The sequence below is a fragment of the Tetrao urogallus genome (assembly GCF_951394365.1).
Source record: "Tetrao urogallus genome assembly, chromosome: Z".
Lineage (NCBI taxonomy): Eukaryota > Metazoa > Chordata > Aves > Galliformes > Phasianidae > Tetrao > Tetrao urogallus.
Window position 1 is genome coordinate 33,034,910 of NC_136816.1, and position 16,336 is coordinate 33,051,245.

Consider the following 16,336-nt stretch of genomic DNA (forward strand, 5'->3'; position numbering starts at 1 on the left):
CCTCACTCGGGAGAATGGTGACCAATTAACATAAGCGTTTCACTAGAGTAATAGATCTGAGCAAAAATTTCACTAGATAATTGAATCTGTGTAATATGGGGTCATAAACATTTTTCTTGATCTCTGTGACAAGGTGTTGGCATGGAGACTGCTATGAAGCTTCCCTCTTTGAAGTCATGATTTTAATAAAGGACGGTGTCATGGTTTTAAGATTTTTTTATCTCTATTTCACATCATAACATCATATAGTACACTGGGAGTTAAAGAGTTAATGCTCTAGTTCTGGGTAGCTGTCCCAGAAAAGAAGAATTACATCTCCCAGAGGACTCTTCACTGTTCTGTTGCTGTTTCCGCTCAGAGGGAAAAGACAAAAGCTGTTCACATATCAGGAGATGCCCCTCATGTCTTCCGCTTGGCCTGACTAGCTGTCTTGCCTCAGCATTAGAGTAAGGCCTTCAGTTTCACACACTCTCATTTTATTTGATTTATTAGCTTCAATTCAAACTATATTGTATTATATTGTATTATAGTGTGTTATCTTGCATTCCAATATCTTATTTAGTAAATTAGTTTGTTTCTCCTCAGATCACTACTGTTTGGGGGTTTTTTTAGGTCTATCTATCCTTTTCCACTTTTTTGTCCCCTTTTCCCTTTCCTTAGGTGTGTGTCCGTGGGTCCCCCCACCTTGCTAGTCATAGAACTGGGCCAAATCAGCCCATAAACCGTTGACAGAAAACGTCAGACAGGCAGATGACGAGGGAAAAAAAAAAAAAAAGTGAAAGAGCAGAGAGAACACCAAATGCTCCAGTTTGGAGCAGACTTCCATAGTGCATTCCATAGAAGACCCAAACTGAGCAGGTGAATATTCCTGAAAGAACTGCAGATGAGCCCATGCTGGAGCCCATGCAGATGAGCCCATGCCCATGCATGAGGAGGAAATATGAGCAGAAGCAGCTATGTATTGATTGCAACCTGTCCCCATCATTTTGCACTTCTCAGGACAGAGGGAAGAGTCTGGAATGAAGCAGTGAAACTGAGCTCTGAGTGGTTTAAGAAAGCTGTGGTTTTATTTTCTTTCTTTTTCAATACCCGAATATACTTTAGTTGGCAACAAATTAATTCATAGTCTCAAGCATGGTCTGTCTTGCCTGTGACAATAATTGGCAAGCAGTTACCCTGTTTCTGTTTCATCTCATGAGCTTTCTCATTCTATTTCCTCCAAGTGAGGAGGAGGGAGGGAGCAATTGGGTGTACATTTGGCTATTAGCAAATGTTAACCTACCATTACACTTAAAAGCATGTGTTCTCTTTTTAGACAATAGGTACTCATTCAATATTTTAATTCATAAACCTGCCAGTGGCTACCAGTTGTTTCCCATTTGCAAATCAAGCATCAAATGCCTATTACATTAGCAAGGATACTGATACAATTGCTCTGAATAACATCAGCTGTATCTAGTACATTGAAGGTCGACACTGCAGCTTTTAAAATCATTTGACAAAAATGTTCCTCGAATTGCATGTTCTGCTTCCAAAGCTGCCCTTGAAATGTTGACTCTGGGAAACTAACTGTATAAACTAAACCAGTGGCTATTTATGCAGTTTATGCAGCCTTCCTCGCCACGTCATTTCAAGTATAAATTAACTGTCATCCTCCAGGGGGGAAAAAAAAAAGGAAATATAGTAGCTACTGCCAATATTTGTCTTGATTTTTTAGGTCATACTGACATGATATTGCTTGCAGTTTTTGCTGTTTTATAAGCAGCCATTTGCACTTACATGTGTGGTTTCATAAACAAAGACCTGGGAAAAATCTTTATGCTGTAAGGCCTTTAGAAATAACTTGGAAAATTTTAAAACATCAGTGACTGAGACTGCTCTCATCCACGAGGCTGAGTATACTCAATGTTCTTACGTGGTTAGATTTTACAACTCCACATGTTCAGTATCTATTTTCGATTTATATTTAAAGTCTACTTTTGCTAAACTGAATGAAAAAAAGACGAAGAAAGACCTGCAACTGCATTGTCTGTGTTGCTACTAGCATTTCTAGGCAATTGCCCATTTGTCACATGAAATCTCCATATCTTCCACTTCATTTTTGAACAGTTCTTTGCTAAATGAACTGCCTTACAGCAAAAAGCCAGAAAGAAAAGTTCATTATCGTTTGCATTTCCTTGAAACAGAACATAAGCATGGCCTAAGCAAATTTCACATAACTTTAGGTCATTCCAATAATGCCTGGAAATCACTCACAACAGATGTCTGGAGAAAAAAATTAGAAATCAGCAAAGAATAGCCTGGCACTTTTCCCTGATGTTCTTCTCAGTTATCAACCAGAAATCAGGAGTATGAGAACCTTAGAAATATTGATTATATCTTCAGTACTCAGGTACCAGCTAATGGTTTCATTTGTTAGTGAACAATAAGACTCTTAGCAGCCAGGACAGAGAACATTTATGCATCCAACACAAGCAGATGTTGGTACATGCCTGGGAGCCATTTTCTCAGTCTTCGTTCTATATATTCATACCTTGTCTCGCATGTAATATACATTTTGGACAGACATTTATACTCATTGCAACATTCAGTATTTTTTATGTCTCTCCATATTCTTTTTAAAGAAAACAGACATCGGGAACAAATGAAGGTTAGTATGTGAATTTGACTGTCAAGGCACACTTTGCTCAACAGCTATATGCAGCTTTCTCCTTATCACTACAGGCAAGATTCCCTTCGGCATCTTATCCTCTTTCATACATCAAAACAAATATGAGGAAATTTACTCACTTGAATGTCAGAACAAAGAAACTTCATCCTGTTTAGCTGACACTAAGGCATTTTCAGTGATATTACTACAAAATTTTATCATGAGAAACTAGAAGGAATGTGACCTAATCTGTTTGTATTCTGAATAAGAAGGGTAAAAAACATAGTTTTTTGTCTTACTTCAAATGGAAGCTCGCTTATTTCCATATTTCCAGACAAATCCAGTTTTTCAAGATTCTCACAGTCACCCAACTCCGGAGGGACAGACTTCAAATTATTAAAACTTACATTGAGTACTTTGAGATTTTTTAAGTGGCCTGTTAGAGAAAGACAATTAAAATCAGTGAAGGAGGGGGAAAAGAAAAAAGGAGAAAATAAAATAAAAGGCTTATTCAATGTAATGTATTAAAAAACTTCTTTATGTGGTAATGAGTAAGAAATGAATAAAATGAGTAAATACCATCTATGTACCACTAACATTGGAGGAGTAGGAAGTAAAAGAGCTTTGTTATATTCATACAGCTTTGTTAATCGTAATGACTGTGGTTAGGGTTTGTAAGCAGTAACAACTTGTTAAGACTTTGGTCCTACCAGGGAAAAGATACCTATGGACCTCAGCTAAAACTAGAGAATTTGGTCTCCACCTCAGGAAATTTGTCTGATGACTGAAAAACATTTTATTACTTGTTTGAGAACCTCTTGGTTGGGTTACTATACCTAAGTTACCATATTAACAGTTCTGTCTCCTTTTACAGCATTGTGTATTTTTTATTATAAAAGATGAAGTATGTATTTGTTTTGTTATTTGTTTTATTGCAATCCCTCATTATTTGTCAGCTTTATTTTAGGACATCAAGAATATTTTACGCTACATTTAGCCACATTGCATTCCCTACTTCTGTTACAGCATTAGACAAGCTTCGGCAAAAACAGATTTGAAAGCATTATTAAAATGCAGAACAACATTATACTGGAAAAATGCAAAGGGAGTAAGAAATCTGAAGATACTAAATAGCTGATGCATTACAAAGGGATCCTTAAACACACACATAATGAAGTCAAGGGAGCTTTGGATAGCTGTCCTGTTGGATGATACATGGATGATACTACATGGATGATATTCCCCTCTAAACAATAACAAAATATAGCCATCACAATAGAAAGCACTAGTAAGAAATTTAGATGTGATTCATCAGATGGAAATAAAGAGAAAACAGCATCTTTTTCAACAGGTTCTCAAAGAAGACTATATGTTGGCAAACCAGGCAAGCACAAGGAGTAAAATTTTGTATCTTCTTCTATTTATAATCAAATTTTAAAGAAAAAAACTAGAATTTCTTGATTTGGCTAACAATGGAGAGAATCTCCCTGCAATACATCACAAGTGTTCATAACACTGTCATAATAGCAAACTATTCCTTATGGCACTACACTTAGTTATATTCCCTTCAGAGCAAGATCTACATGGTGCTGCTCAGCTATTACAAGGCATGGAAATGGCTGGAAGCCACTGCTGGAAGGTAGGTGGTGCTTGCAAACAAAAAGAAAAAACTGCAGAGAATAAAGAGTCTCAATATGTTTCTCTGAAATTTTTTTGGCAGAGGCAGAGGCATGCAATTTGATGATCAATACTAGCAGCCTCAAATCACTTAGGCCTGCAGCATTTTGCACAGATCACATAGTTCCTCTTGGAAACAACATTATCTTGAAAGTATAAATTTAGCTGGGCCAGTATCCATCTAAATGTTTCTGTGAATTTGCCAGGCTGAATATGGTCAGAACAACTTGGAACAGAGAAAAGTATAGAAGTGTCCACATAGCTTTCTCTCAGTTCTAGTTCTGACAGAAATAGAAACCGAGGTACTATTTTAAAACCCAGCTCTGTCCTTTTAAGAAATTAGCTTTGTCATTTCTCTCTGCTGTAAAGTCTTGTTTTAGCTAAAATAGAAAAAAAACATTCTCTGTAGGATCACAACATGCATGGTTTTAATAGTACAGTATCATCCTACAAGGGTCCCTAGAGCTGATGAGAGAGTAAGAGAAGAAATCCAAGGATATAAAAGAGTCATCCTCCTTTTTCCTGGTTTATTAAGCATATCAAGTTAAGAAAAGATTAACCTACCTATGATGAAGCCTTGCTAAGTTTAGTAGCATGATAAACAAATGAAGGTTCTACATCAAATGATTCATCTGTCTTTAAACATCAGACCAGTTAACCTCAGGGTACTCTATTCCCTGACCTGGAAGTCTCAGATGGGGAGCAGAATAAACCTCCCACAATTCAGGGGAAACAGTTAGAGATTCACTACTTCACTTGGGCTGCCACAAATCTGTGGGTCTGGATAGTTTCCACCCAAAGGTGCTGATGGAGGTAGCAGAAGTGATACCCAACTCACTTCCCAGCATCTTCCAGTATTCCTGGTCATCTGGAGATGTCCCAGAGGACTGGAGATGCTGAAAGTGATGTCCACCCAAAAGAAGGGTGGTAAGGAAGATCTGAGGAACTACAGGCTTGTCAGCATGGCCTCAGTGCTGAAGCAGATCATCTTGAGGGAGATCATACGGCACATGCAGAACAACCAGGGCATCAGACCTAGCCAGCATGGGCTTATGAAAGGCAGATCTTGCTTGATCAATATTATCTCCTATGACCAAGTGATCCACCTCATGGATGAGGAAAAGGCTGTTGACATATTCTACCTAGACTTCAGCAAAGCCTTCAACATTGTTTTCCACAGTATTCTCCTGGAAAACTGGCAGCCTAGGGCTTTGACAGATAAATCCTTTGCTGTGTAAAGAACTGGCTGATTACCAGGTCCAGAAAGTGATAGTGAATGGAGTTAAATCCAGCTGGTGACAGGTCATGAGCTGTGTTCCCCAAGGATTGGTATTAAAGCCTGACCTGTTCAATATGTTTACTGCTGACCAAGATGAGGGCATTGAGTCCATCCTCAATAACTTTACAGATGACACCAAGTTGGCAGGAAGTGTTAATCTCCTTGGGAAAGAAGGCCCTACAGAGCAATCTGAGCAGGCTGAATCACTGGACTGAGGTCAGTTGGATGAAGTTCAACAAGATCAAGCAACAGGTCCTGCACTTTGGCCACAACAACTCCAGGCAGGACTTACAGACTTGGGCCAGAGTGGCTGGAAGACTGTATTGAAGAAACAGACCTGGGGGTGTTGGTCAGTGCTAGACTGAACATGAATCAGCAGTGTGCCCAAGTTGCCAAGAAGGGCACACTGCTGATTCATGTTCAGTTCAACCTGGTTTCTACCCAAAATAGCATTGCCAGCAGGAGCAGATTAGTCATCATCCCTCTGCAGTTAGCACTGGCGAGGCTGCACCTCAAGTACTGTGTTCAGTTTTGGGTCCCTCACTACAAGAAAGATGGAGCCCTGAAGCATATTCCGAGAAGAGCAATGAAGCTGGTGAGTCTTCTGGAGTACAAGTCTTATGAGGAACAGCCAAGGGAACTGGCTGTTTAGTCTGGAGAAGAGGAGGCTCAGGGGTGAACTTATCACTCCCTGCTTGAAGGGAGGTTGTGTTTAGCTGTCTTTTCCAACCTTGGTGATTCTATGATTCTATGATTCTGTGATCAGCTCAACACCTTATTGCAACAAAAAATCATTGACACAGAGGTGCCTCAAAATGAAATAGAAAATAAGAGAGTAAAAAATTCTTCCTCCCCAAATTATTTCCTTAGTGAATAAAAACAAGTCCCATTGAAGTGAAAAAATAACTGCTTCCTCATTAACACAGGAATGTTTTATTTTCTCTTTTAGATAAGTAATACTCTCTTTTAACAAAGTAATACTGTACTCAATCTATCTGGGATAGAGGTAATTTTCTTCATAGAAGGTTGGATGATGATATGCTTTTGATTTGTGATCAAAACAGTAATGATACTACACTACACAATATTTTGACTATTGCTGAACTTCCTGTACTTACAGACCGTCAAGGCCTAAACTTCTCACTCCACCCAACCATAAACACACTCCAGAAGCGAACAGGCTGACGCAACTCATCAAAAGAATAACATCCACATAATACCAGAAAATCTTAAAGGTGAGTTTTCTAAGACGGCTATTGTTCAGTGACTGGCTACACATCAGCTGGCTGGTGGTAACTGATTGCTTCTGCGTTACTTGGTTTCTTTTGCTTTTTTTTTTTTTTTTCTTTTTTTTTTTCTTTTTTTTTTTCTTTTTATCCTTTTTCCTTTGTTCATCATTAATCAAGCTTTTTTTCTCAATTCAAGACATTTCTCATTTTTGCTTTTTTGATTCTCTCCCTTCACTGCAACAGAGTGAGTGGCTTAGCTGCCCATCAGGTTTAAACCACAGCAGACATTTTGCTGACTTTACAGCCACCACAGTCTCAATTCTACTTCTTTTCTGAACAACTAATTGTAGACAAGGCACCCAGAGCCACAAGCATCCTAGGCATCCTTTTGTCTAACTCTGCTCAGAAGATGTATCTACAACACACGACTAGCAAACACGGAACAGAATTAATTATAACAAAAGCATTAAAATGTAACTGCTTTTTATAGGTAGTCTGATGGCTAGGAGCACAGATTCCTTTTTTGACATTTCTGCCTTCTGAAATCACATTTTCCTACATTTTTTTCCTCATTTTCCAGTTTCTAATTTATATGCTGATGTTCACAGTATGGTTTGCCCCAGTTTGAAGGTATGGGAAAGCAGGTTAAAAAAAATGCATCGCATTTTCTCCCTTTCGTATAATCTCTCTCTGATCTGACAGAAGAGTGTTACAGAATCAACAGTAACTAGTAACTGCAGAGGCTAAGATTATTCAAATTACTGGATAAAGCCATATACCTTATGACTTAATTTAATTTAGGGCAACTGAGTTTCCACTCACTCACTCAGAGGTGAGTGGAATACAATTCCCCAGGATCTGTCTATAAAACCAATTTCTGTGTACCAGCTTTTTTTTTTTACTTGTGGTCTGTTCAATGGATTAAGTTATGTCACCTGACAGCTTAAAGGTAGATAAGCATTAACCTTCCCTCTAGAACCGTGAGAAGTTAATAGGGCACACCAGGACATTATTAATAAACCCCTTACACCACTACTTCACGTAACTCCATATATTTACCACATTTTATCTTAAAATTAATTTGGCTTTTGACATCCATTCCTCTAATGGAAAAACAAATTTACAGAATTTCACTTCTTACATAATTAGAAAGTCTTCTAATTGCCAGTTTAAATTTATTTATGGAAACCTTATAACCATGAATTACTTTGTTACTTTTATATTTACATAGCCCTCTTCCATGCCTATTGCTTACCTCTCTGATATTTTCATAAGCAATAGACATATCAACATTTCTTTTACCAGTGTAAACAAGCCAATTCTTCTAATTTTCACTCAAAAAAATAAAAATATTCCTCCTCAAGTTGTCTTATCAGATTTTTTTAGCATCTGAATCCATCTCAGAAAATTTCTCTTGAATCTAGGTGACTTCAGCTATATGTAATACTCCATAAAAACTCTTACTGCTATATAATGCTAATTATATTATTTTGCTTCTACTGAGAATATCTGGCATTTAGCTTATCTTTTACTGCCTTTTGTGTGTTTATCATGCTGAATTTTTCTTGTGACTGTTAGAATAAGGATTCCTATTCATTCATCTACTCCATTTAAAGAATGCATGACTTGCTGAAGAAATCAGTAGCTTCTGACTATATGACCTTAAACTCTGCAGCTGTGAATTTAAACTCTTCTTTTTTGAAACCCATGTGCCATCCAACTTCTCATATCTTCTCCAATTTATGTAGTGACAAAACTGAGAAACTGTGTTAGCAGAAGATTTCGGTAGCCCAGTTCCTCAAAATAAGTAAGAAAAAAAATCCAAGACTAATTATTTGAGGAACTCCACAGGTTATCTTTTCCAAATTTATGATTCTTCCTTTCAAACACACACATTTATCTAGGCCTGTGCTAGGTTTTTCAGTTGTTGTATCAAAGTCTATTCTCTTAGATTCAAACATTCATTTTTATAGAATAATAGAATCAGAATCATTAAGGTTGGAAAAGACCACTCATCAAATCCAACCATCCACCCATGCCTACTAAACCATGTCCCTCAGTGCCATATCTACCCTACTTTTGAATACCTCTAGGGATGGTGACTCAGCCACCTTCCCAGGGCAGCCTGTTCCAATGCCTCACCACTCTTTCTGAGAAGATATTTTTCTATTATCAAGCCTGAATATCCCCTGAAACAACTTGAGGCCATCCCCTCTCATCCTATCACTGTTACCTAGGAGAATGATGCCCACCTTGCTACAATCTCCTTTCAGTTATATACAGCTCAGCAAGGTCTCTCTTGAGGCTCCTCCAGACTAAATAATCCCAGTTCCTTCAGTCACTCCTCATAAGACCTGTGCTGCAACACAGCTCCCTCAACTGCTTTGATGCCCTTCTCTGGATACACTCCAGGGCCTTGATGTCTTTCGTGTAGTGAAGAGCCCAAAACTGAATGGAGCATCAAGGTGCTTCTTCACCAGTGCTGACTACAGAGTGATGGTGACTGCCCTGCTCCTCCTGGCAACACTATTTTTGATACAAACCAGGATGCCATTAGCCTTCTTGGCCACCTGGACACACTGCTGGCTCATGTTCAGCCAGCTGTCAGGTAGCTCTCCAGGTTCTTTTCCTCCGCCACCATCAAATGCTTTGTGGGATGCCAGATTGACAGAATCTACTACTTGAAGCTCAACCATCTTCTCATGAGAAAGACATACACTAAACAATTTACTCTTCAAATTATTTTTTGTGCCATTCAGAGGGACCTAGACAGGCTTGAGCAGCGGGCCCTCATGAGGTTCAACAAATCCAAGTGTAAGGTTTTGCATCTGGGTCAAGGAAAATCTCATTACCAATACAAACTTGGAGATGAAAGGATCAAGAGCAGCCCTGACAAAAAAGACCTGTGAGTAATGGTGTGTAGGAAGCTGGACATTAGCCAGCAATGTGCCCTTGCAGCCCAGAAAGCCAAACATATCCTGGGATGCATCAAATGATGCATGACTAGCAGATCAAGGGAGGTGATCCTGCCCCTCTACTCTGTTGGTGAGAAGTCACCTGGAGTGCTGCATCCAGATGTGAGGTACTCACTAAAGAAGAGATATAGACCAGTTGGAGCATGTCAAGAGAAGGGCCACAAAAATGATTCATGGAATGGAACACCTTTCCTGTGAGGGCAGGCAGAGAGATATGTGGTTGTTCAGCCTGAATAAGAGAAGGCTGCAATGTGACCTGATAGCAGCCTTTCATTATCTAAAGGGGAGCTACAGGAATGAAGGAGACAGAAGCTTTAGGAGGATCTACGGTGATAGAACAAGAAGGAATTCAAGCTCAGGGAGAGTATATTCAGTTTAGATATAAGGAAAAAATATTTTACAGTGAGGCACTGGAACAGGTTACCTAGTTTTGTGATTGATGCCCCATCCCTGAAGACTTTATACATGTGATCTAACTGTGGTGTAGGGGAGTTGGACTAGATGGTCATCAGAGGTCCCAAAGGATTCTATGAGTCTATGATTCTATTTTTCTCCTATAAACTTTTAATTTCAACATTTTTAATATTTATCTTCACATCTCTAATTATCCCTTCCTCTAAAAAACTGTTTGAAATTCTTGCAATCAACAAGAGTTGGAATTGTACTGGAATTGGGTTATATTGGTTTTGTAAACAAGGCTATAAAGAATTAGATCTTTTCCTTTCTCAGATGAAAAGAACATGAGTATCACTGCCCTTTTAAACAAGGTTGCTAAGTTATCTTTGTCTGAAAACAATTGCAAAAATACGTATCTATGAGACAATATTCATGATGAAAATTCTGAAATCCAAGTGTCTAAGTCAAAGGAACACAAATGGGGAAACGGTGGATTTGTAAATAAGAACTCTAAATTGTCACTGCTACAACACTGTTTTTAACTGTGCTTTATAGCACTGAATTTTCAGATCTATTTGAAAGTAAACAGTTAATAGTCTATTTAAGAGTTAAACATCTCTGTGTTTTCCAAAGAGAGGCAGTAAAAGCAATAATGAAATCCATGGTTTCTCTAATACTTTCACAATTAAGAATATTTTATTTTTCAGTGGGAGCTTCAATAGCATAGCTGTTACCCAAGCTAGTGTATATTCTCAACTTAAATTTTTAATTTGTTATTTAAGAAAAATTAAACCAGTAATTAAACTTTTAATCAAAATTTTCCATGTGCAATGCAGCATTGCAACGATGCTGATGTAATTTCATCATTTAGACAAGCCTACACTGGTGATCCTAATAATGGATCAGATACAAAATGCAGGTCCAGTTACAAAGAGTTATTATCTAAAGAATTCACTCAATGCAAATGCAGACCTACTTTAAAAAAAATGTAGTAACACACAAAATATTTTTTTTTTGCATTGATCTGACACTGTCAAGCCAAATTAGCTAACACAGCAGTTTGCTGTAGGTCAAGACAAACAGTTTCCTTTTTCCAATCTTCTCTGCTGAATCAGTGACATTGCCATTGATTTATTGGAAAGGTAAAATTAATGTTCAAGCTTACAAATGACAATGTCCATTCTTTTTTTTCTTTTTCTTGTTTCTTTTTTACTTCTTATCAAAGCAATCAAGCCACGGGAGGGATGAAATATGGAGTATCCTTGCTCCTATTTTTATTCTTTCTTTAAAAGAGTAAAAATAAAATAACCTTGTAGGGATTATAGGGGATTGATCCTGGGCAGGTAAAATTTCAATCATTATTAATCAAGCTACATGGGCTCAATTAAAAAAAAAAAAAAAAAAAAAAAAAAAAAAAAAAAAAGAAGATGTGTAGAATGAAATGGCAAGAAAAAAATATAAAGAAAAACTGGGGATTTGGGTCTACGGACAGAAGAGCATTAGTGCTATTTAAGAAGGCAAAAAACTGTTCTTGTAGCAAAGTAGACATTAAAAAAACCCTATTTCTTGTAAGCTGGAGATACCTTCTGGAAAAAAAAAGGTGTAGGGTGAGGATCTACTGTAAACTCTGAAAAGTAATGTAAACAAAAATGTAACAAGCTTAACTGAAAATACTTTGGGACAAGAGAAATCTTATAGAATTTCTCTGTGACTTCTGTTTTTCATATGAGTAGATAAGCTGTTCTCCTTCTGGACCCCCTAAAAGTGTGCATCTTGCAAGGGTAAAGCAGAGAAGAGGACTCATCTCTGAGCTGGAAAATACCAAACTAAACACAGGCTGTATATAGAATTGAGTTGTTGGGCATATAGTGAATAAATGACATGTGAAAAAGATAAGCCCACAACTCTTCAGAACTAGACTGCACTTAAGCTTAAAATCTGTATTTTCTTCTTCAAAATTCACACATTAATGCACCAGGAATCTTATTTATAGAAAATGCTATTTTATGTATCTAGAAGTCATTTAAAGCTGTATTACTTGTAGATTTCCTCTCTGAGTTCTGGAAAATTGAATTAATAGTATGCACAAATGAATTTTTACAGCATGAAGGAGGATACAAATAAATCCTTAGATTTTTTTCTGAAATGTCTCAAAAGCACAGATATTTTTCCTCTTCAATATTTGTCATATCAAAAATTTTGATGAAGTACAAAGTTCTTATTAAGAGCTTTTTGAGATATCTAATGAAAATTTGTGGCAAAAAAAGAATCCTGATATACCCTCACTATTCCAACCTGGCACAAAAGCTTAAGGATCACATGAAGATCTGGATAACTGCCTCCTTTGTAAATATGAGGAACATATTCTATTTGCTATTTTCAGTGACAGCAATTAGCAGTGCACTAGCACCAATTCATGTACAGCCACTGCACTGCACACATGCAGTCAGAGCCAAATCATTAAATTCATCATGAAACTATTGCTCAAGAAAATTCTTAGACGCATTCTTCTTCATGGTATATTTTTTTCTTTTTTTTTCTGCTCATGAGAAAAAAACTAACCTGACAAATCTGAGCTTTGCCCCTTATTGCAGAGTTGTCAAGTTGCTCCATTTTTGGTTAATTGTTTTCTATGATAATATCCACTTTTACACAAAAAGAACAGTCAAAATTATTCTCATCTATCTTCTGATTTAGTCTTTTTAGGTGCACAGATGATTAGAACTGAAAGAGAGATCTGAATTATGTGGGAATGGATTCTAGTCTTTCTTTTTTTCCTGTTTCAGAACAGAGCTTTACCTCCTAGATCTAGTAAAACAGCTACACAAACTTAATATATTTCAGATGTTTTAGTCCACAGACTGCTACTGCAGCAATAATTTATTTCAACTGAAAATATTCAAATGATCTCCTATTCTCTCATACTTTTACTGCCATCTTGTTAGAACAAAATTAGCCCAAACACAGCTCACCAGATTAGGTTCTGATGGATGACTTGTACCAAACTCAGATTCAATTCTGACTGAAGATAAAAGACACAGCAGCATGCCCGTCACTGCCATCGTTAACCATCTGTCATTACTCTCGAGTATGTTTATCTGTGATACTTACCTCCTTGCAGCTGTTTTGCAAACAGAACACAAAATGATAAATATCTTAGCACTTAACCTTTTCTGAGACCTTACTTTCTGATTTAGCACCTAATTCTCACTCCTTACTTAGGTTTCCAAAACAAACCCACATAGATTGTTTTCTCTGCCATAATTTAGCACTTAGAGGACTAAAGTCTGAAGTTTCATTTTGAAGCAGCATATACAACTTCAAAGTATCCAATATTTTTCTTGACATTTTCTTATTGAAATAATAGGTATTTCCGGTATATATTGATGTCTGTGTTCATGTGTCTATATGTTACAGGAAACAAGAGAATACTACCAATTAGAAGTACAACACTGTACCTGTCCATAAAGGGGGAATTATGCAAATTGAGATAAAAAATTATGCATAATTTATGCCATAATAAAAACAGCATTGTGTTACTAAAATGTGGTGAACAAAAACCTCAAAATCATCAGGCAGTTTTGGGGGAAGAAAAAAAAAAGTGTTAAACCATTCAGCTACGGAGTCCAGGAGTAGCTTCTTTGTATTATTTATTTTTAAACTTCATCTATGAATCTGGGTCTTCATCTGAAAAACTGGAATCACTGCTGTGATGTTGAACTACTGAATATATGGCATTTAAAATTTAACAAATGTGTTCTATCTAGTAATAATTTTGCATAAATTGATGTGATGTTTCAAGAAAACATAGATTTCAAACTCAGACCCTTCTCTTGCTGAGGGTCTAGTAACAGCCATGCTTGCTCTCATCTTGTGAATCTTGGGGAAAAAAGTCAGAACAAGAGTTCACTGTTAAGATTAGAGTGGTAAATGCTATAACATTGTATCTGAAGCAAGCAAATTAAACATTTTTTAATACTCACTGGCCTTTCCTGATTTTTTAATTTTTTTTAATTTTTAACAGCAACAAAAGTACTGAAATAATGTAAGTAACATCTTGGGCTTACTCTTCACAGATTAGCATAAATCGGAGAGGAATTAGATGAATAGACATAGCACAAAAACTACTAAAGAGCAGAATTCCCACCATTTAAATGCAATTGAAATAATAGTGATAGCTACTCAGAGAATCTGAAACATTAAAACATTAATTTTAAGGTTGTAAAGTCTCTGGAACAGATTTTTTTTTCTTTTTCATCTTTACTGCCTAGTGAAAGGTGTTAGTCCATTAAACTCAACTGACTCATCTGAGTTCTGTGATTACAAAACAGTTATTGTTTATGTCCGTTATTTCCTGTTTTTTGTTTTTTTTTTTTTTTTTCTTATGATTTGTTACAGTATTTAGTTGCCAGGTTGAAACTTTAAAATGTATCTCAATGTCAGTGGGAAATTTTATGTGTAAAAGGAAATGTTAATAAATAAATAAATAATAATTAACTCTACCTGACAAATCCTATCACTGGTTTCTGTGTTTCAGGAGGCCTTCTCCCTTTCTTCCTGTTTTATTTTGTTTTGTTTCGTTTTGTTTTGTTTTTCCAAATAAACATATGATAACTTATAGAGAAGAAGGTTTTAGTCTCTATTCATTATTTGAAATATACTAACTCACAGTGTTAGCATAAGTCATGGGGAAAAGTTTAGGACTACCGCATTTAAAAATAAGTAAAGACTTAGTACACTTGCTGCATTAATTTGACTCTCAAGAGCCCCAAAACCCCTAAATGTGCATAGTTTTCTCAATTCTCAGAGGTATGATTAGTATAATCTTGCCTTTTTCTACCTGTCCAGCCTGTAAGGAACATGAAACACCACCTATTCTCTATATATTCAAATACAAGCTATAGTTTTTCTGTAGTCAGATAGCAAAATTGCAATAGTTTTCCAATGTTTGTGCCTTACTAAACCCATCCAACTAATCAACTGCAGCTTTAACCTGCTAACTATAAAAATGTAGATACCATTGTTCACTGGAAACAAAAACAAACAAGCAAACAAACAAACAACAACAAAAAAGTGTGATTATCATTAAATTCATAAGAACATCCATGAATACTCATTTTCCTGAAGTTAATTAGATAGAACACATATAAATAACTGAATAGTTTGAACCAACATACCAATTTCCACTGGGAGGTGGTTGATTTGATTTTTTGATAACTCCAGAACTCTCAAATCTTGAAACAAAGCAATATAGTTTGGAATTGTTTGAATCAGTGTATTGCTTACATGCCATTCTTTCAGATAGGTATGATCTTTCAGAGACTCTGGGAATTCCTGTAAATTAAATAAAATTGTATAAATAGAAATGAAGATAGAATTTTGTTCAACCATGTTTCTACATAGGATGGAAAGAGCTTTTATGGCCAAACCTCAACACTTCGCCTTACTTGTCTTGATGTAGAGCAGCAGTTTGTCAAATCTTCACAGGACCTGATTTCATTTGAAGCACTGCAGTTGTCTGTGAGCGTATAGTTTTTTTTTTTACTGCTGATACAATCATTTTGCTCTAAAATTGATACCTATCTGAAGCACTCACATGCTTGGTCTTTCTCATATTATCTCCTCTTTCCAGCTTGAGGATTTTTCTAAAACACATTTTTGTGCTTTAATTCACATATCAAGATACAGTCAAATGCATCACAAGAACAGAAAAGCAGGTGTATGGGGAATGTCTAAGTGGCTTTTGCCACCAAAACAAAAATTTGTGTGCCAAGATGAAACATGGTCAAAGGAACAAAAGTGTTTCAGATACAATATGTACATATTGCTTTTGGAAAGTTGTATTTAAAATCAGTGAAAAAAAAACCAAAGTCATTTCATCAGTTTGTGGTATTTTGCTCTTTTTTTTTTTTTTTCTTTTAAGAAGAATAAAAATATTCAGCATTTATATCAGTCCATAATTGCATTTAGTTCTTATTTTAGTCATACAAAACATTTTTTCTTTAAAATTTCTAGGATTATTTCAAATACACAGAAATTAAGTTTGCTTATGAGTACTTTTCATGCAATATTTTAATTTTATTCTTAAAAAAAAAAAAAGAAGTTTTATTTAACATTTATTTAACTTACT

At 36.3% G+C, this 16,336-nt stretch overlaps 1 protein-coding gene across 1 annotated transcript in view; it reads right to left on the reverse strand.

Annotated features, from left to right (window-relative positions):
• Nucleotides 1-16,336, reverse strand: part of LRRC2 (leucine rich repeat containing 2) — a gene marked incomplete at its 3' end in the record, with an annotated part of 66,502 nt that overhangs the window by 25,786 nt on the left and 24,380 nt on the right. The window contains exons 3-4 of the mRNA XM_079548549.1: nt 15,384-15,540; nt 2,950-3,086 (exon numbers count right to left, since the gene is read on the reverse strand). Of these exons, the coding sequence (XP_079404675.1) occupies nt 2,950-3,086; nt 15,384-15,540 (294 nt within the window). The remainder of the gene's footprint in view (nt 1-2,949; nt 3,087-15,383; nt 15,541-16,336) is intronic.